This window comes from Electrona antarctica (genome assembly GCF_951216825.1).
Source record: "Electrona antarctica genome assembly, chromosome: 10".
Classification (NCBI taxonomy): domain Eukaryota; kingdom Metazoa; phylum Chordata; class Actinopteri; order Myctophiformes; family Myctophidae; genus Electrona; species Electrona antarctica.
In genome coordinates, this window is record NC_136791.1 from 4,262,698 (window position 1) to 4,285,344 (window position 22,647).

General features: G+C 47.2%; 1 protein-coding gene across 1 annotated transcript in view; it reads left to right on the forward strand.

The window, feature by feature from the left end:
• The window catches only part of slx4ip (SLX4 interacting protein), a gene marked incomplete at its 3' end in the record, with an annotated part of 48,468 nt that overhangs the window by 7,451 nt on the left and 18,370 nt on the right, over positions 1-22,647 (forward strand). The window contains exons 3-4 of the mRNA XM_079512905.1: positions 10,591-10,680; positions 11,647-11,779. Coding sequence (XP_079369031.1) covers positions 10,591-10,680; positions 11,647-11,779 — 223 coding nt within the window. The remainder of the gene's footprint in view (positions 1-10,590; positions 10,681-11,646; positions 11,780-22,647) is intronic.

The following is a 22,647-nucleotide window of genomic DNA, read 5'->3' on the forward strand; positions in this document are numbered from 1 at the left end:
TGATGTGGCCGGCGGAGGAATCTCTCTGCCCCACATAGAAACAAGCAAAGCCGTCCATCCTCGGTCAAACTCCCTGTCAGGAAATAATGCACTTCAGATGTTTTTGTTAAGTGCAAAGAGAGCCACCGGTCTCCCCTTTTGTTGATGTTTCATTTATTGAAAGTTTTGTGTAAGCGCCGCAAACATTTCCCCTGATCTCTTCACATCCTCCGTAATGCCATGTGTGCCTAGTTGACCAGATATTGCATTCTCTTTATTCGTTTCATATGCATGCCTGCATACAGGCTGATACCCCCCACCCCCCCACACACCCTCCCTTAACTGGTTGTGGGAGAGCAAAGCCCTGGAGGTTCACTAAAGGTTCCTTCCCAGTGGGCACATAATGATACTGTTGTGTTATTCTGCCTGAGAAAATGCAGAGAGCCCTCTACTATGCCCAACCAGCTAGCCACAAACAAGCATGTTAGAAGGGGAATCACTCCAAACAATAGCATTCAAGGCGCGCTACTCTGGTCTCCTCTTTCATAAAACAAACAACATCAACACCATGTTTTTTTTTAGCGAGCGAATAAAACCTTCACTTGGATGGGAAGGAAACAGAATCTGCCTCTGCCCTTTTTTATTTCTTTTCCTTCTGAAGATGTCCCCGAGGCTGACTACTCCGTCTACCAGAATGTCTCTAGTGTGAAGCCCTGGTTTATACTTTGTTCAGCGATGGTGTCACTCGCAAAAAACAAACAGCATTTTCAAGTGGAACGAACGTGTGACATCAAAAGTAACTTCATTTGAGTTGGGGCGACACGACCGTCGTACGCAGTAAATTAGGCTTTAAGGATAATCCTAGAGACCGAGTAAGGTTGAGAAATGTGCTTTATGATACTGGTCTGGCACCGCAAATGTTTTCAAGACATCTCTCTCTCTCTCTCTCTGTCTGTCTGTCTCTGCCCCACCTCCCTCCCTTCTCTCATTCCCAAGTCTGTGGAACTGCAGGAGGTGCTGGTATGCTCCCACTTAAACAGGCTTTAGACTTTAGTGACCTGCCACTTTTCAGAGACCTCCCCAAAGGGCCTTCGGGGCTGAAACACTGATCCACTACACCACTCGCTGTCTCTGCCAGGACATTACCGTGCTAGACCGACCCGTACTGCAATCTGCCTTCTGTTAGCAGCATGCACCGGTGACTCTCTAACCAGCCTAATGCAGTGACAGGGAGGCCAAATCATTTTTCACTATGAAGTATTGCAGTACAGTTCAGTGTCAGAGGTTCAGGGGGCTGTTTAATGTTCTTGTCACTCTATAGGTGAGCTCTAGATCAGGCCACACACAACAACACTTTCTGCAATCAGATAGGAGGCATTATTTGAACACTTTCTGGGGATCATTCATCATTCATAACTTTCTGTTATTCGGGAATTTATGGAACGCACATATCCTAGCCAAGTGGTTATCAATGTGGGGTCCAGGGACCCCTATTTGTCCTCGATGGGTCTCCATAAGGTCCCCAGGTAAATGATCGGTATTTAGGAACCAAATGGACCCTTGCAGATATGTGACTCAAAGACATTTAAATTAACTTTAAGATTTTACAGTGTAGATTTTTGTAGGAAAAAGCTTTTGCATGCCTGAGGAAGGTCCGGAGGGGCCGAAACATTGCATTATTAAAATGAAAATACTCATGTACCGACCGAGCAGATACACTGTGTACCGAGCAGATACACTGTGGGTGGGTGTATTTTCATTCCTTTCACAGTGTAGATTTAACATTTTAAATCGGGGTCCCAGAGAAATCACATCAAATGTGGGTCCATGGCTTAATGCATATCAATGCATATCTGGTGTGCCTTAACGCATTTTGGGCGGGAACCCCTTTTGGTGTTTTAACTTATGTTATGCTTTAGCTATTGAAAAATAGCAGATCTACAAGCTCATAGCGCGGCACCGAGTGCCGCGCTATGAACTTGTAGGTCTGCTATTTTAGAAAAATCGAAGAACGACTGACATAGAAACATAGCTTTTTCAGAAAACTGTCAGGATGTAGAAGACATTTTTAGAATCTGATCTCAGGTCAAAAGTTACACAGGTGGAGAATCACTGTCGTAGCCCGGCCCCTAGCCTCGTTACCCAGGCTACCCGGCCCCTAGCCTCGATACCCAGGCTACCCGGCCCCTAGCCTCGATACCCAGGCTACCCGGCCCCTAACACCATGCACTTGCCATGTCGAACTGTTATTTGTGTCTTATCGACCATTTCTCAGGGATGTGCCTGGCTGCATGGGCGCTGTTTGCGTTTGCCGACTGTTACCTGGAGATATTCCTGTCTGTTCTTGCTGGAGGAATTCGACTCCTCCTGGGTTGTGTCCCTCTTTATCATCAAATAAAGAGCACTCAGGTGTGCTAACATTCAACTTGAATGAAGGGAGCTTTGCACACAAAACGCTGCCGTCAAAACGATTTCCCTGTGAATAATAATACGCACCACCCCATGATCCTGCCATGACAGTCATGCTCAGCAGCCCGGCGTGTGGGACGAGGAGCATGAGATATCAGAATGGCCTGTCCGAGAAGAAATCCCTGTGACTCATTTAGATGTAACCTGGGACTGAGATGAATAAAGTCTTAGAAAAATGGTTTGTCATACCCATAGATCTAAAGAGCACTCCCCCCCCCCTGGGCTCTTTTCAGACTGCTAAGGTGTGTGTGTGTGTGTGTGTGTGTGTGTGTGTGTGTGTGTGTGTGTGTGTGTGTGTGTGTGTGTGTGTGTGTGTGTGTGTGTGTGTGTGTGTGTGTGTGTGTGTGTGTGTGTGTGTGTGTGTGTGTGTGTGTGTGTGTGTGTGTGTGTGTGTGTGTGTGTGTGTCTCTGAGTGTGTGTGTCTCTCTGAGTGTGTGTGTGTGTGTGTGTGTCTCTGTGTGTGTGTGCGCGTGAGGGAGAGAGAGATGCAAGTTTTATTGAGTGAGACCGCATCTGCTGCCCCTTCTCTCCCAATGTAAACATCTGTGGCTGGTTAGTGTTAGCCTCTGAGCTAAGTGCAGGCTGAGGGGGTCTGGTTCTTATACAGCGCGATAGCAGTGGCAGAGGGCAGCGAGGTGGGGAGGCGGGCGTTCGTTGCTCACTGAGCCCGGGCCCTCAGCGCAACTTGGCCCAGCGCAGACGGAGGGAGGGAGGATGGAGAGAGTGGGGTCTGGGAGAGAGATAAGGGAAGGTAGAGAGTGTCTTGGGAACTGAGAGTGATATAGACCAGAAGCCCCCGAAGACCCAGAAAAGGGAAAGGGAGCCCTGCAGTGAGAGTGATTCACTATTTGTTTATTTACCGATTATACCAGCAGAAAATAGAATGACTTGAAGCTCGATTTGTGGGCTTCTTATGAAAGGCAGTTGAGGTTTCTTAATGTTTTCCGAATGTCATTCAGTGTGGTAAGGTTTTAACCATGTTACTGTTATCACATTGGATGTGGAGGAATTAAGGATGATTTAGTTCGCTTCAGTTCATTCGCACACAAAAGGTACTGTCTAGTGTCTGCAGCACGATTAAGTGTTAAGCAGCACTGCTAGTCTAAAAGCCAGTGTAAAATAGACCAAAGCAGCGTTGGCCCACTTTAGTACAGTATATATGAGAAGAGTAACTTCCTCTGACTTCTTGGCGCAGAATCAAAACTCCTTCCAATAACAGTGGGACTTGCCCGGAATGTTGCATTAAAATTCCATACATTAAGCTGGCCGATGTGTCTTGATTAATGAATATGTAAGATTCATTAGATTCCTTTGCAGACATGATAGAGAGAGAGAGAACATGTGGAACAGTGTTTGGTGGGAGGGGGAGTCTCTGAATTGGCCTATTTTCATTGCGTTCACTTCTCAAGAAGCGCATTGGGCTTCTCAACTCCTTTCAGATCTAATCTTTGCTCAGGGAGGATGAGATTCTTGTGGTTCCTATTACTACATTTACAAAGGATTAGGCTTCTTGGAGAGAACTCAAACAGAGGCCATGCCTAGGCTCAGCGTGTTCATCAGATGGAGGTCAAGGGTCGTGGCAGTGTTCACCTCAAAGACCTACTACTGTCACACTTTGTAGTCAAAGATGGCAAGTTCTGATAACTTGATCAAATTGTAGTTTAGAGCCTTAAAATGCCTGATTTCTTTTATATATATTGAAATTGTATTTCCTTTAGAGGATAGCCCCTTGAGATGTATCATCTCGTTTTAGAGGGGGTCCTCGGGCACAACACAATGAATACAGTACATAGACAAAACAATACATTAAACATGTCGACACAGAACAATACACGTACAACATCAACAATACATAGATGCTCTCCAAACCACTTTTCCAAACACTTTTCAACATACTAACAAAGTGTCTTCGCAGTGCAACACATTGTGAGCTTGTAGATAGATCGTCTATTTCCGGCGAGTGACACCCGCACGCACACAATTAGGTATAGCTCAGGAGTTGTGCTTCTTGTCTCTTCACTGCCTGCCACAATCAACGCTAAATGCTCGGCTACAAGCTCTTAATTACTCAGCCTGAAGTCTGCAGTCATACGCTGGAGGGGAAAAAGACGTGGCTCCAATGAACCACCAATTAAGCAAAGGGGCAAATTAACAGTTGTCTCATTAGTGCGATTGTGTTAGTTTGGCATTCCTGGCACAAGCCCCCTCTTCTGAGAAGTCCAGAGGCTCACATGCTGTTTTCTGCGTGACGGACGTGGTCCAGTGTTTATTGTTAGTGTCCAGTTCACAGTCCCATCGTGTCTGTTGCTCTCTAATGGGATAAAACAAGGAGCTAGTTGTCTGGCACTCCGCCCAAAAACGCAGATTCAATCAGAAACTCAAATGACTTTAGGAGATTCACTCTCATTTGTTTGTCCATATATAACCCATTCAGGCCTGACGTCGACATTTAAAAAAAAAAGTCTTCTAAATCATGACAATTTTCTGAAAGATTTGAGGCACATTTTAACGATTTTTCAAAAATAGCAGGCCTACAAGCTCGTAGCGCGGCACTCGGTGCCGCGCTATGAGCTTGTAGATCTGCTATTTTTCAATAGCTAAATTATAACATAATGTATGTAACACCAAAAGGGGTTCCCGCTCAACATGGGATAAAGTCTGCATAGACCCCTCGGCTCTGCAAGCCTCGTTATTGATCGAATTACCTCCTCAGACTCCTATTAGGTTGTGTAATTCTAAGCCACATATCTTAGTTGACTGGTCCTGAAATTCCATCAGGACCCCCCCCCCCCCCCTCCCCCTAAAGAATGATTCTCATTCACACATTACACAGTTAAAGTCATACTGACCAAGGTTTTTATTTAATGTAATTTCACTGGCATATGTTTCACAAAACCCACTCCACATAAACATGTTGTGTGACCACTTCTATAAAGAAATAATGTGTTGTGACTTCTGAGTGCAAGTATCTGCCCTCTACACTCTTACGGAAATTTCACTGGCTCACTGGAAGTGCTTTGGACACGGAATGTCTGTTTATTTATTTATATATCATTGTTCCCCCCAAAAAATATCTTAATACAGAATCGAGCAGCAAAAAAAACCCTTTTTGGAGTGAAAGCATTCATCCAGCTTTGCTGATTATTGAAGACGTCATGAATTGGGAACCTCACTGTCCTCAGATGCACAGTACACACATACTGTACTACTACACACGGGTCTCAAAAGCAGGGCTCATCAACATGTCAGTAAGTACACGCTGTGTACTGACATTTGTCCGTGTACTACACGGACAAATGTGTCCGTGGCAAAGACTTCATGGCCTTGTCCCTGGCTAGTTATAGGTTTTCTGTTTTACGGGGTGCATACTTAGTTTAGACTAGTCATTGGTTAGACATGGGTTAAGGTTTGGTTTAGGTGTGCTGCCCCGTGGGAGGTTAGGTTTAGGGTGAGGGTTTGAGATAGGTTGTAGTTGTAGGACTAATGACTGGTCTAACCAATGACCAAAAACTGTCTAAACTAAGTACTGCACCCCTGTTTTACACACCACTAACTAATAACTATACTATAATGTTATTATTTTGATCATAAGACCCAATTACTGAATGTCAAAGTCTCCAGGTTTTCTTCACAATATGTATGACAATGATTTTACTACGACACTAAAATATGGACACAAATAGGAGTCCACAATTACTAGTGTTTTATTTGCATGGACCTCCCATAACTCTGAGAGTTATGGAACCAACAACTGGACACTATGCATGAAGGAAGCATGAGTCCAATCCGTTGCTCTCCCCAGGTTGGCGGAGGGTGTGTAGAGCCCAGGATCACATTAGATAATTGACACAGGGGTGAAAAATGGGTTACAAAATCGTGGGATAAAAAAATAGCAGATCTACAAGCTCATAGCGCGCCACCGAGTGGCGCGCTACGAGCTTGTAGGTCTGCTATTTTTGAAAAATCGAAGAACGACTGACATAGAAACAGCTTTTTCAGAAAACTGTCAGGATGTAGAAGACATTTTTAGAATCTGATCTCAGGTCAAAATGTATGTGGCAAAAAAAATGATTTGGACAAAAATGTCCACCACAAGCCAGCATGGCGATGACCCGGCCTCGCTCAAAACGCGAACCCTGAAGGTCGGGAGTCAGGAGTCGGGACCATGAAGTCCCTTTTCCTTCCCTTCCATCTCCGCCTGAAGCCCATGCAGGGTCAGTAAGCCACCGTGGGACTCGGGCCGGGGCCAGTCGTCCGTTCACTGCTTTGATTGACAGGGCCTGGCCCTCTGCAGCTAGGCTTTCCCACGCACTGGTAATTGTTGGAAGCAGTCAGCTGAAGCCACCGGTCATCCGCAGACCACCGTGACACAAAAGGGCCCCGAGGAGCCAAGAGAACACGGTCTGTATAGGGAAGAGCTGTCCCCCACAGACACACAGACACTGACACACAGACACTGACACACAGACACTGACACACAGACACTGACACACAGACACTGACATGCACACATTTTAATGCAGCGAGAGCTCGTGCATAACGAGCGCTCTGTTACGACCCCATGGCTTTTGTGTTGTTGTTGTTTCTTCTTTCTGAAAGCTAATGGCTTTTTCAAAAAGGAAAACAACTGGTGTGCCTATTTCCTTTTTATGGTTTGCTGTGTTTAAAATAAAATTTTAAATGTTTTATAGACTTAATTCATTTTCAAGAAGACTGTTTATTATCACCTCTGGCTGTTAATGTCTCGATTTATTTATTTTGACTTTTATAGGCTGGTTATGGGTGTTCGTTCTGTTTCTATGGAACTCTGTGACACTTTATTAGTCACATCATTGAAATCAGAATCACTTCAGTTGCCAGGTGGTGCAGTATAATACATTATTCCGTAACATTAGTGCCACATATATAAGTACAGGGGTTTTCAACTGATTATGAACCAGGGACCACCACCCTGACTGAGAATCAACCTGGGGACCACCACCCTGACTGAGAATCAACCTGGGGACCACTGTTGTGTTGGGAGGGGGGATATGGGCGTGGCGTGGGGGAAACATTAACCTTTCCTTATAATGGTGACTCAACCAGTAGACTCAACCGGTAGTTTTCCCTTGAGCTTCTAACTCCCTTTTCTGTGTAAGTTCTTGATTGACGCCCAATTTCCCAGTAACTGACAACATTGACGCGTCATCATAATGTCACCAGGTCATTTACTGCATTGTTTCTCAACTTGTCGTCAATACAATAAATTTAAATACAAATCTTCACTTTCCTACATTACTAAATGCATGGTCAGGGACCACATGCAATACCGTCACGGACCACCAGTGGTGCACGGACCACCTGTTGAAAACCCATGTATAAGAAGACGGGCTGTGTCAGAAATCACTCACTACCCACTAGACTCACTACACTACAGTAGGCTCACTGTAGTGAGTCTAGTGACTAGACTCACTATACAGTAGGCTCACTATAGTGATCTTGCCACAGTGCTGTTCAAATGTTTAGTGAGAAGGTTTATACCCTATGTAGTGTACTCATAGTGTAGTGTACAATAATAGTGTACACTAGTGTAGTGTACAATAATAGTGTACACTAGTGTAGTGTACAATAATAGTGTACTGATGGTGTAACTGATGGTCACCAACCTACCACTATAAACCATCATGCCTTGCGCTGAAATAAACATGGTAGATGTGGATGAGAGGAGAGAGAGAGAGCCGTGCAAGGAAAGACATTATTAAAGGCAAACCAACTTACCCAAATATCTGATTTAGTTTTTTCTTTCGCCGATGAATCCTTTTATTTACAGTACATAGGGAGATGTACAGTAGATGACTCATCGGCTCGCTACTTCATATATATATATATATATATATATATTTTTTTCTTATAGAGACTAGGAAGTAGTGATTGAGCCAGGGAGTGCCTGATACACATCACTCTACATATAAACACCTGACATTCAATCATCAGCCATATGGGGGCGCTCATGCCACTGTTTGACCTTATAGAAGCAGTTGCCAAACCAGCTACTCTTTTCTCTTTGTTTACAAGGAGACTATTAGGAAAAAAAATGCTTTCATGTAAAAAAAGAGAGGAAAAAAAGAAAACATTATGCAGCTTAATTTACACAGAATCGTCATTTCACTGATTTAGTACCTTAACCCCACTTGACTGAAGATTTTCAGCCCGACCTTATTGTTGTGATCAAAGTCAAATGGATACTTTCTCGTTCCCTCTCTCGCTCTCTTCCTGCCTTTCTCACTGTCACTCCTCTTCTGCTGCTCTCTGCCCGTCCCTTTTTCATTGGAGCACGTATAAATGGAGGGCCTAGAGCCTAAAACCTTCTAGTAGAGTATAGAGTGAGCCAGCAACGGGAGGGAGGACGCAGCACAGAAATGTAGGTTTGTGTGCCCAGAATTAGGACCCGAGAAAGCAGGGGCCTTCCCCTTGCCTCCACACCCTGTTAATTCTCTCCCACACGTCATCCTTGCAGAGCTGAGCCTCAGGAACACCCCCACAGGTCTGCGTTTATAACTCACTTTGGCCGGTCCTGTCCGAGCCGAGGTACGTCAGCCCAAGGGGAAGGGCCTCGTCGAAGCAACGCTGCTGCTGTCTCAGCCAGAACATAGAGCTTCTATGCCTTGCCTTTGTGCGAATACTCACTATTGCTGAACAACTTGCACTGTAAACTACACGCTCGTTATAACTCTGATAGTGTAACCACAGAGGCCCACATGATGACTCCATTTGGGTTACTTTTGTAATGCTCCCTGAGTTCCAAATGGATAAATGAATGCGGAGGATTTCACTAGTGTGTACCATCATCACCTCTTCAGCATGTTCCGTGATCTATTCGGCGTCCAGCCGGAACTCTCTCTGCTCCGTGTCTGGTTTTGTCTTTAAATGTCTCACTCCCCATTTCCACTCAGGCGGGGTGGGGGTGCCTTGGGTGCACTATCGCTCCCCCAGTTCCGGGGCAGTTTGCTTGTTGCTCTGTGAGTTCCTGAGTGTCACTCTGCGGGTGGTCCGAGTCCATCCATCACTTCCATGTCCAGGGAGAGCGGCGGAGGTTCACACGAGAGCCACATCCATTGGGCTTTCCGCAGCGGGCAGCTTTTGCACTCATGTGTAAACTATAATCAGGCCAGCTTGAGAAAGATGTAACGGCAACTTAACCAGCCTCGGCGTTTCTGGCCTCTTGGTCCCATGTGACTTATTGTCGATGACATGATGACGTAGTGCCTCAGGAATCCGCTCTGCAAGCCCTCCACACACTACTTCCTACAGTGCTGATAATTTATGGCCCGGAGCTACGGAGGCAGTATACTTTAGGGTAGATGTGTGGTTTATCGTGGCTCCTTTTGCTAAGAGTTAGGATGATCCACCACTCATATAACCTTAATGCATGTTTAATCCCGATTGGTACTTGTGGACTAGTGTTGCTTGCCAAAAATAACAGATTTTCAAACAAATACAAACGTGACACATAATTGTTTAGGCTCTTTGGTTCAGCCTAATGAACCCACCGGCCCACCCCTTTTTCCCCCTCACTTTATATGTTTCTTTTCCCTTTTTACCTCCTTTTATGATGAATTCCTGTTCTGTTATTTGCCTATATAGAAGTGTCTATTTGTACGTCTCTAAATGTTTTGATGAATTGAACAAGGTGGGACCCTCTTGTAAACAAGTGTAATGCTTAATTGGGTTGTCCACTCACAGTCTTTTTTTTTTTTAGTTTGTGCTTGAAATGTACTGTAATTCTGCAAACTGTTAATACATATTTCAATCAATCAATCAATCAATGAAGCCTTACAGAGCACCTTTATGCCACCACTGCTAGAAAGAGTACTGTAGATGAAAGAAAATACTAATAATAATGCTGAGAAATGAAAATACGAGGACCAACAGAGGTTAGGCTTTTTTCTTAAAAAAGAAAACAAAAAGCGATTGGTAGAGAGATGGCTAGACGGAGAGAGGGGACCGTCGTAGAGGGCCTGGGGTGATGTTTGGGGATGGAAGTGGGGGGAGTCGTTATGGTTTGTCTCGCTGTCAATCAACGACGGTCTGATTTCCTTTGTTGTCTGTTGAAGCCCAGTGCCCCTCAGCAACCTGTGGCTGTCCTGTCTCTTTGTGTTACAGTGTGGGAACTTCGCCGTGCTGGTGGATCTGCACGTTTTGCCCCTGGGCGTCCGCGAGGACGCGGGCTGGTTTACTGCAGAGCACATAGAGGTAAAGAAACGTGTGTGTGTGTGTGCGTGTGTGTGTGTAAAAGAAGTGTATGTGCCCGAGTCCTGCTGCCTTAAAAAATAAAATGGAAAGGAATAGCGTGGAATCAAAAATGACTTTTTTGCCTTGGGACTTTTCATTGTTAATTGTTCCCATCTCTGGACCAAACCTCCCCCTCCCCCTCTATCACTGTTGCCTCTGGCGTTCCACTGGAGCCTGCTGTTGACCTGTAGTGTGATTGCACTCCCTATTCATTTAATCCTTAACATGAAACCCTGTACCGTTTCACCAAACACCTTCCGGACGTTTTGTTTCCCTCCGAGCCATGCAGCATTAGGAAATGTCAGTTGCCCTTCTAGAATTGCAGACAGATTGTCAATGCATCTCCCACATAATCGCAAGAGTTCGTTCCGACGAAGCGTCTGCTTTACTGTGTGTATACTGCAGGGTGTTACAGCTCTCGTTCGAGACTCGGTGGACCAGAGAGTCACTTTACTGTTTGTATACTGCAGGGTGTTACAGCTCTCGTTCGAGACTCGGTGGACCAGAGAGTCACTTTACTGTTTGTATACTGCAGGGTGTTACAGCTCTCGTTCGAGACTCGGTGGACCAGAGAGTCACTTTACTGTTTGTATACTGCAGGGTGTTACAGCTCTCGTTCGAGACTCGGTGGACCAGAGAGTCACTTTACTGTTTGTATACTGCACTGGGTGTTACAGCTCTTGTTCGAGACTAGGTGGACAAGAGAGTCACTTTACTGTTTGTATACTGTAGGGTGTTACAGCTCTTGTTCGAGACTAGGTGGACCAGAGAGTCACTTTACTGTTTGTATACTGTAGGGTGTTACAGCTCTTGTTCGAGACTCGGTGGACCAGAGAGTCACTTTACTGTTTGTATACTGTAGGGTGTTACAGCTCTTGTTCGAGACTAGGTGGACCAGAGAGTCACTTTACTGTTTGTATACTGCAGGGTGTTACAGCTCTCGTTCGAGACTCGGTGGACCAGAGAGTCAAACAGTACACAGAGTACTTCCTGCACAACAGAGGAGGGCAGCCCAAACACAAGAAGGAGCTGGCAACCTCCAAAGCTCTTTATGTGAAAGGTAATAATGACAAAACCACAACATACATACAACCCTTTTACACTATACTGCACGGCATCCAAATTGCTCCACATAATAGACCAGACCCCCTTTCTGAGAATGCAGCCCATAATTGAAAGTGAAGCATGGTGTCTTCTTTGTTTGTGTAGAAGCAAACTGTAAAAGTTGTTATGACACGATAATGACAGCACAACATAATGACGCCTGCTCTGTTTTGATTTGCTCATTCCTCTGGCACCAAGGCTTTTTTTTGTTCCCTCACTTTGTGTTTAGGTGTGTCTCCTCCAATCGTCAGTCCAATAAGTGCAATTGTTTATTTTGGATCCTAACTTAACCCCATTGTTTGTTCACGACGACTTCAGTACACATGCTCCTTGAATGCGTGCAGCCAGGTCTGAAAGTAGGGTGGGAATCAAGTTGCAAAACATTATAAAATGTGTGTCATGGCCACCCGTTGGGGAGGAGAGTGTGGGAGGAGAGAACACAGAACTAGTTAGGACACGGTGGCTTTCAACGCCCAAAGGGTGTGACCCATGGAGGCGAGAACTGATATGGGTTTTTATTTCCCTCGTATTGTACCATAGTGTTTACCTTGGCATGCCACGTTCATAGTTCTACTACATGCAAAGATGTGAGCCCATTATAAAGTGGGCAGTGTTTGTATTTCTGTTTAACGTGTTGCTGGCACACCCAGTGTTGATCTGCGTGTCTTAATATACTTACCTGCATGCCAGCAAAAAAAACGGTTGCCGAGACACCTTCCTGTACATGCAAAAACACACGGCCGCGTTCAGCCCACACTGTGCTCTCCCCGCGCCCACGTGAGGGGTGCAGAAGACGCCCACAGCTCCTGAGCCATCCTTCCGAGCTGTGTGGTGGACGATCCCCCAGCCACCCACTCGCATGCCTTTGAAGCACTGCAAAGCTCACATCGACAGGAACCCCCAGCTGCGTGGTGGAAGGCAAACAGGTTGGACACAGGTAGCAGTTAAGGGCAGTTAAACGGGGCTCGCCCAGCGGGGGGCCGGCCTGACTGTGAGAGTGGGATTACAGGGCAGCCTGTGCCATAAAGTTTCTCCTCTGGCTGCTGCAGCGGCATCTCACGCTACACACACCTCGCTCGTTTAGCCCCCCCCTCCCCCTCCTCACCCACCACAGTGTGTGTATATGATAGAAGGATGACGAGTGTATATACACGGTGCTCTATATGTGAGTCTACGCACGCATGGCCACTTGTTTTTGCTAAACTACGGTAGGTTGAAAGTGGTTCAGTGTAAATGTCTGCAGCCTGTTCATGTGCTTCTATGTATGGGTAGGTACTTGTATGTACAGTAAGTGCATACTGTATCTCTGCTGTCAGGAAGAAACCACCTAACTCCAAAATGTAATTTTTTTTTAGGAAATGAAAAATATTTTTTTTAAGGAAATGAAGAAAACCGTATATTTTGAAAACAAAGCAAAGTTGGTGTTGTGACTTTATATATTGTCAATTACTTGCATGAGAGGGGGAGAGAGAGGTGGTGGAGTTAGTTGCTTTAGCAGACAGTTTGAGGGTCCAATGGAGTTAAGAGGTTTTGTCCGAAGCACTTTTTTACTACTTTTCATTGTTTTTTTCATTTATTTTTAACCAACAATAGCACTGTGTTCAATAGCACTGATTATTGAAAAGAAAGAAAGAAAAAGATAGCAAAGATATGCAAGCACTTAACGTTTTTATGCAGACATGCATCGGGTGGGTATGCATGCGTGCGTGCGTGCGTGCCCACGTGCACACGGATGATTGTCGCTGGTCATGACCAGTGGGAATGGAGAGTGAGCCGCAGTGTGTTGGAGATATATCCTCCCTCAGGGCAAGGTGTGAACAGGCTGACGGTGTAGGGTTACCGAAAAGCCTGACTCATATTCCCTGTGACAGACTGAGGAGAGACAGACAGCTCTAATGATGGAGATCACAGACTACCCACACATGCAGTACACACACACACGCACACACACACAGACAGACACTCCATTACTCACGCGCGCTCGTAGCGCAAACACAGACGCACGCTTTACTCCCACACCACACTGTGTGAACAAGGCGAAGATCAGTGTTTCAGCGGGGAAATATGCATGCAAAAATGATTAAGCCCCCCCTTGCAGGCTTTGCCAGAAAGAATGTAACCAATGGAATATGACTCCGCTCCGTATCAGTGTTCTCCCTGAACATGAAACGGAGCAGTGCCTCGGACAGGGCCTACGCAGTTCAGCCAGTCCAGTCCTATTAAAGGGCCCTTAAGTGAGCGTAATGGCATTCTTTTGCTCTTTTGTTTGCCCCATGTGAGGGTGGCGGCAGAGCCCGTAAAGGTGGAGACGAGAGTGTGAGAAGCGAGCGAGCCGAGCAGGCAGGCAGGAGCCATTAAAGGAAAAAGGGGAAGGGCAGACTACAAGCTTTAGGGAGGGAAGACCAGCGAACCTCAGGGCGGGTATTAAGGACCGGGGGTCACCCATATCTGCAGGCAGGTCAAACACTAACCTGCTAATCCTCGCACGACTTGCAGAACTGGCCGTTTGCAGGGGGAGTGGAGTGGTGTTTTGTGTGTGTGTGTGTGTGTGTGTGTGTGTGTGTGTGTGTGTGTGTGTGTGTGTGTGTGTGTGTGTGTGTGCGTGTGTGCGTGTGTGCGTGTGTGCGTGTGTGTCTGTTTAGCATAAAGTCATGTGAGAAGGGAATTACGTAGCTTTTCTTTTTGGTTACGTGCAGTACACCCAACAGAGAGGTGTATTGTTTTGTTCCGTAGAACACGTTTGTGCACATCATGCGATGCACGCTGAGCACATGCACAAGCATGTGGTGCCGGTGGACATGGATAAAAAGGTGCTGGCTGGGGTAGTGTTTCGTCTCTGTGTCGAGTGGAAACCTCGTATGTCCAAAACGGATTCAAATTGGAAAACCCGCAAAAGTAGCAGATCTACAATCTCAAAATGTGTCGCTTTCTCGACACATTTGGAGCTTGTGGATCTGCTACTTTTGTAGCACTCTGATCAAGGAGGGCGTTGATTTACGAGAGAGAAAAACCCCACGTAAAGTTAAAATATGGAGATAAGAGGTTTCTTGTCCGACAGCAGCGATTTATATGTCAGGGCCAGGAATAGGAGGATGGAGCGTGGTGCGTGGTGGTGCTATGTCTGGGCGTATTCTGGGCCTCATGTGAAGCTGTGTTTGTGCCGGTGCCAGAGTGGAATCACAGAGGCTTTCGCGCCAGTACCCACTACACCAGCAGTCAAGAACAGCATAACGGCCTCAGCTGTTGGCACTTCAAATGAGCCATCAACAGCTTTTAACATTCCCGAGTCAATGGCTGTGAGCGTGTTCAGTCGTGACTATGGGTCATTATATTTATGTATTTATCTGTGGAAGTGCTACAGTACGTACCGTACATGTGCATATTGTGTGTCTGTGTTCACATGTCAGCCACATTAACCCTGGTGTCCCTATTTGGGGGGATATGCTGAATATGTATATTTTTTAAAGGTTCCGAAATGGCTAAAATAGTAGATAAGCTTGTAGTTTGCGTTGAATGTTTGCCCCCAGAATATTAGGGATGCCACGGTTCAAGTGGTTAAGTGGTGAATATGTCTATGCATATGCATCACAGGCCATGAATATGTCAGACCGGTCGGTCGCCTTATCTGCTCCTCATGTGCATAAATCTGCACCACTTCTCCGAATCTCAGCTGCGGAGGCCATTCTCCAAATGTCAGTTGCTACGCTGCAACATCTTTTTTTCTTTTAAAGCAAGCTACTTGAGAGAATTCATGATTAGCTCATAGTGATGTGATTTATTTATGTTTTTAGAGAGCTGAATCGAGGGACATTTTCCCACCAAACGTCTTGGCTCCCGACGAGCAGAATGGACATGCTGGACTCTAGAAACCCAGGGAAGGGGATCTTTGGGAGAGGCTTCTTGCATTCTCTCCCTGCTAGACTGCACTGTAACACACCCACATTTTTTCAGAGGGTAATTACAGATTGAAAAAAAAATGAGTGGATAATATGTTCTCTGTTTTGAGGAATACATTTTTTTGGGGGGGATTTGACGTGATAAATATTTGCGGAAGGAAGCTAAGGGGTTATGTTAAGCAAGAGCGTCACAGTTGTTCTTCATAAAGATGCCACTGAGCTGTACTTGCATTGATGAGCAGGAAATTCTTTTCAGATGTGGTTCTTGTCAAATAACATAGTAGCCCAACAACTACCCAATTCCTCTTCATGCCGTGCAGACGGCACACACCACGATATGGCGCACACGTCAACCACACGAACCCTAGCGACCCTATTATGCACTTGAACATACCGGGAAAATAGCAGATCTATGGGAGCTTGTAGGTCGTCTGTTTTCAGCTATAAGAGATGTGGTGTAGAGGGGAAAGGAGGGAGATGCCTAGTATAGACCCCTGGGGGACTCCAGTCAACTGAAAGGTATATAAGGTTTAACTGGGTAACGCTTTGCATTAGACTAGCTCCTGTTTACTTATAATGTTGTTTGTATGCCATCTTTTCTCATTTATTCACTCATTTCTTGCTCTCTATTTTTGAAGTAGAAGTGTGTGTGTGTGTGTGTGTGTGTGTGTGTGTGTGTGTGTGTGTGTGTGTGTGTGTGTGTGTGTGTGTGTGTGTGTGTGCGTGTGTGCGTGTGTGCGTGTGTGCGTGTGTGCGTGTGTGCGTGCGTGCGTGCGTGCGTTTGCGTGCGTTTGCGTGCGTTTGCGTGCGTGCATGTATGCGCGCACGCAGGCTGCACTGGACTCCATACAATGTAAACCGAGAAGGTTCCTTTTTACACGGATTTAGCTAACATGCCATTTCGAACCGCAAAAGCACATTAGCAGATGTTTTATGCCTTTAGGATCTTAGTATCGATTCATGCCCCATTGATGGCTCCAGCGCCGTGGAGCGAGAGAGGGGGGTCCTCATCTGCAAGCCCTCCTCCTGCAGCACGGTCACAGGAGGCAGGGACGCATGGCGGTACCCACCTAGTGCCTTTTCCTGCCCATGGGCAGCGCTGGGTTCCTCTTCCTCTCTCTCTGCACAGGTGCCAGGGCTTAGGGAGAGGGAACACCTGCCAGCCTGTTTCCCCCATGGCCACGGCAGGCTAGAGAGGCATTTTCCCAGGCTCCCCAGATGAATGGTCACTAATAGCCGTGGGAGAGGGCTTTGCGAGCGCTGCACAGTGTACCACTGACTCCTCTTGGCAGCCCCGTGAAAGGGGCTTAAGGCAGGCCCTGGCCCGCGGAAAGGAACACAAGTGTTGCTGGATAGCTTTGCTGTTTTTGGGGAGAATGTGTTTATGAACAATCAAGCTCCCTCCTGATGAAGAATGCAGGAGATGTGTTGAGAGGGTTATAGGAGAGAGAAAGAGGAGTTATGTTAATTTTATCGCCCCGCCGCTGTCTTAACGTGTTGGATCTGTTCGCCTCCTCTGAGCCATTCCGAGGTTTTTCATTGCGTCCCAGAGCTCACGGTTCAAATCGTTTGCAAGACTTTTCACGGATGTAATGAAACACCCGCTCGCCACTCTCCTCTGTAAACTCCTCCCCGCTGTGTGCCGAGGAGCCTCCTCTCGGGAGACCTCATATGCTCCACGGCTACTGCCGTGCCTGACCAAAAAGTTATTATTATTTCGTGGCAGCATCTCGTCATCGTTCCACCTCGTTTCTGCTCCATCCCACACCCCTCCGCTCTGCCGAGTGTGGCTACAGAGTCTGATCCGTCGGTACTCGATGGACAGAGAACCATCTCAGAGTTACCTGTCCTGTGTGTTGCTAGGCGCGATGCAGCCTGGGATTAAGACCAAGGGGGTGCGGGGGTGGGGGGGGCGACCTGTGGCAGGAACAAAGGAATTCCAAGGCCCTGGCTGGAAATGGATCCTGATCAGAGTAGCCGCCTCTACCCACTGGCTTGTCTGTCTGTCTGTCTCTCTCTCTCTCTCTCTCTTCCCCCTGGCCCCTGTTGGGCAACCCTCCCTTCCCCCTGGTTCTTTGTGGTGTTGCTGTGGTGGCTCTGCAAATCCCGCCTGTAAGCCCCTGGCCTTACTCAGCACCGACACATAGGACAGTCTGACTCCACTGTTAAACCACCCCATCCCCCTGCACTCTACCCCACCCCCTGCACTCCACCCCACCCCACCCCCACCCCCTTAGTGTGGACATGCACGTTCCTGTGCGCGACTGCGCGGCGCGTTCACGTTACCCCCCCCCCCCCCCCCCCCCCCCACTCTGCTTATTTCGCTCTTTTACTCACGGTTATCGCATTGGATCCGCGTGCACGCACGCACGCACCATAAACTCAACTCTCCTCTTCGTTTGACTTGTCATCCTTGCTTCTCTCTCATCCTCTCTCGCCGTCTCCTTCCTCCTCACAGGGTCAGCTGCAGTCTCTTAGGACACGACCGCAACCCCAGTCATAGCTGTCACACCACACTCTCTTTCCCATATAATTAGGGCAGTGGAATGGTAGCCCGAGCACGGATCGGATTCATGTGACCGTCCACCCCCCCCCTCCCCTCCCCCCACTTCACCGCAATCTGGTCAGGGAGACGGCACACGCTCTCCTGAACTCAGGCAAACTATTCAGGCCCGACCGAGAACTGCCTCGCTTTAGGAATTAGCTAAAAAACGTTGCAGAGGATCAGTGTTTTTTTTTTTTTTTCTCTCTCCTTTTGTTTCACTCTGGGCGAGGAATAGCCCACGCCTGGGTCATGCGCTCCTTTTATTTCCCCTCCTCCCTCCCTGGGAACAGGTGTCATGGCCGCCGCGCACTGTGCCAAATCGGCCTTGTGTTGTCAAGGAACCGGTCTGTATAGGATGACTTTATGAAAGCAACACTCGACCGGACCGCAGTGTAACCGTATACATTAATGCCTTCCAGGCCTTGGAAGTTAAGACGTTAATGCATTACCACACTTAAAAACACAACATTTTAACAGGACGAAATTAACAATAATTCTTGGTCTTTATTTCACGGCGGATGTCTGAACCCTATATAGCGACACACTTGTTTTACTTCCTGCAGTGGCCTTATGCTTGTCCATTATTATTAGGCACTGGTAGCTAGACACAGATAGAATCTCCATGTGTTCCGCGACCCCGTTTCATCTATTTAGATTTATAAACACACGGGCTAGCAGATTTACAGGGGGAAGCAGTCTGGAACCAATGAGACCTTGATCAGAGATTTAAAGGGCCAGAGCAATGCATAACTCAAATCCTCAAACGGCTTCTTCTCACAGGGCTGAAGCCAACGGAGCTCCAAACGAGAAGGACAATCATTGGAATGCATTCTTTGTTTTTGCGTGAAAAGATTCACAGGCCCACGACGTCTAGCAATGTCTGCTAGCTAAAGGCTAATAACCCATTCTGACCTGAGATCAGATTCTAAAAATGTCTTCTACATCCTGACAGTTTTCTGAAAAAGCTATGTTTCTATGTCAGTGGTTCTTCGATTTTTCAAAAACAGCAGACCTACAAGCTCGTAGCGCGCCACTCGGTGGCGCGCTACGAGCTTGTAGGTCTGCTATTTTTCAATAGCTAAAGCATAACATAATGCTAACACCAAAAGGGGTTCCCGCCCAAAAATGGGATAAACATAATAGCGATGACCAAATCTTGGGACGGTTTGCATTGCAACTACATTTTCTCCTTTTCCATCAGATTGGGTTTCAGCAAAGTTGCGCTTCCCCTCGACGATTGACCTATCCTCCCAATAATGCACCCCGCCACTCTGGTCACATGGTCTCTGCTGCATAGTGAGGCCTGGCCGGTTGCTACCACGCTGTGGCGTATTTCGTAACCGCGATGGAGGGGTCACCCAAATGTTAAATTGAACACTCATGTGCAAATATTGTTTCAGGTGGACGTCGAGCGGGGACGATAAGACACAGCGCTGTGCTCGGAGCTCGCAGTTACAGTTACACACAGAGAGTGATGTCCTTCCAGGAAAGTCCCCACTCGCTGCTTTACATGTGGGCAACTTCCTCAAAGCTCTCTCTGTCTCTCTCTCTCTCTTGTGCCCCGGATCCCTCCCCAACACGCTCTCCCTCCCCCTCCCCAGCCCCCCCCGAACCCCCGGTAAGCCGTACCCGCTCAGGAGGGACGGACGGAGGGGAGGCCGCCGCGACATCAAAGCGGAGATGTCAGCGGAGCGAGGTTCTTCTCAGGCACCGTGCGCGACTATTTTGTTGCCGCTTTCAACTGGTGTACACGAGAGAGTGGCTGCGTGGGAACGAACTGTGTTCCTGTCATCGGTGACCCCACAGTGACGGGTCGATCTTTAACAAGCCCCCCCCCTGACTGAGCCACCACTGTGGTCAGGAATAACGCATGGCAGAGGGCCTGCCCGCCGCCGGCCACTTGTGTGAAGTTTTATCATATCGGCACAGGAATGCCCAGTGGATGGTTGTGTGTGTGTGAGTCACTATAACGTATCGCGGCCCAGTCAGGGAGTGCAGATGGCGAGGAGAAGTGGTCTATGTTTCCCCTCTCCGGTGGCTGTTTTAATGATCTCCTCAGGATATGGCTGGAGTTAATGAAGCCCTTTCCATGGGGCTTTACCTCTGACCCTTGTCTGAATGCCTCTCACCCTCGTCTGTTCCCCATTTTACTGTCCCTGTGCTACTCTGGATGCCGTCTGGTTTGTTTACCTTTCTTTCCTTTCATTGTGTTCTCAGGAAGCGGTGAAAGCTGTAGGGATGTGTGTGTGTGTGTGTGTGTGTGTGTGTGTGTGTGTGTGTGTGTGTGTGTGTGTGTGTGTGTGTGTGTGTGTGTGTGTGTGTGTGTGTGTGTGTGTGTGTGTGTGTGTGTGTGTGTGTGTGTGTGTGTGTGTGTGTGTGTGTGTGTGCGCGTGTGCGTGTGCGTGTGCGTGCGCGCGTGTGCATGCACACGTATTACTATACTTGTGCGGACAAAATGTCCCCACAAGTTTAGCAGGTAGGCTTACACTTACCAAAAAGTTGATTTATACTTGGTTGCGCATGTGCACCTGTATCCCTCGCCAAACATATCGGATCCGACGTGCACGCGCGCTCGCTTATTACTCCTTTTTCTGCTAAAAATTGGTCAAAATCCAGTTTTTGGAAGGTTATTATTCTCTGTTCTTACATCGCGCGGTCGGAAACTCCTCCATTGCGATTCCTGACTGTGTGTGGACACAGTGGGCAGGCGGGGGGCTGCACTTCCTGGTTGCAGACGATCTCTTCTTCTACTGTGGTATTTCGCACATTTGACTGGCACTGGCCTCACGATCCCCGCCTGTGTGCAAGGAAGCTTCCTGCCTGTGTGGCGGAAGGGATTGCGTTTAGAAATTGTATTTTATTTTAAATGGCATTCATAAAGTTGTTGACCTAAAAGTATGTCCTCCCAAGTATAGTTATATAAACATGTGCGTGCGTGCCTGCCTGCGTGCGTGTGTGCGTGCGTGCGTGGCCTGTATGCGTGCGTGCGTGCGTGGCCTGTGACGAGTACAGTGCCGTAACTGTCTAGTCTGTGTCTTGTTCTGCAGTTGTCTTTGTGGTATGTCATGATGATGGTAGATGTCTCTGGTTGCAGCATTTATCTACCACACTTCTGGAAAACATGGCATGCCGGCTTGTTTATGGTTCGATTTAACCCGTCATAATATTGCTGCGCGTTGTGTTTCAAAGCAATTTAGCCAGGCCGTGCTCACTTGAAGGAATTTGGGGGAGAGCAGAGGGGGGGGGGGGGGGGGGGGGGGGGGGGGGGAGGCGGGGGGGATCCCTCCAATTGCTTTTAGGTTTCTTCGCAGATGTGAGCATTGCACCACCGTGGACTACAGTCGCCACCAGTGTTGCCATGTCTGCTTATTATAAGCGACTTTGGGCTTGTTCTTTTGTTGCTTGTAAATATTAGTAGTTGTGGGTTGTGGGTTTTTTTGGGGATGGGGGGCTTGTTTTAAAAATGCAGTCGCTTATTTTGGGCTTGCTTCCTAATGTTGTTTAAAACAGTGGTTCTCCTGGGCCATGGCTCAGTGGTCCAGGCACCTTGGCTGGTGGTCCAGTCTGGCAGTGTGCCGCGGGTTCGACTCCCGATGGCCTTTACTGCATGTCTTCCCCCCCATCTCTCTCCCCATTTCCTGTCAGCCTACTGTCTGTCCCTCTATTAAAAAAATAAAGGTGAAAGCCAAAAAAAAAAAAACAGTGGTTCTCAAAAATGTTCAAATCAAGGACCCCCAAATTAATGTATTTGTACACAGACCCCTCCCATCTGCAAATATTTTGCGGCAGGGACCCCGTATCAGATTTGTGTTTCAAATAATATTCAAACTTTCACTTTAAAATAAAAAAACAAAAGAGCGCATCTACCAGCTTGTGATCGGCTATTTTCAAATATCCAATGCATATACTGTACAGTACTGGTTTAATCCATTTTGGGCGGGAACCCCTTTTGGTGTTTTAAGCATTCTGTTCTACTTTAGCTATTGAAAAATAGCAGATCTACAAGCTCATAGCGCTTGTAGGTCTTCTATTTTTGAAAAGTCGTGGTCCTTGACATGAAAATGTTTGAGAACGACTGACATAGAAACATGGGTTTTTCAGAAAACTGTCACGATTTAGAAGACATTTTTAGAATCAGTCTCTGTCAAAATGGGTTTAAAGGGCCCCATATTCGCTTCTTTTGGGCTTGTTTTCATAGACCCGGTTGCTTATTTCTCTCGCAAAATCTGGCGGCACTGGTCGCCACAGAAAGAGGCCACCGGTTCCCTGAAGGAGGCACCAGCAAAACTGTTTTGTGAGACAGAAACATGAATGTAAGCTTAGCACGAGAGAGCCCGGGCAGAGGGCCAAGAGCAACTCTGTGCTGTGCAGGACGCTGTAAAG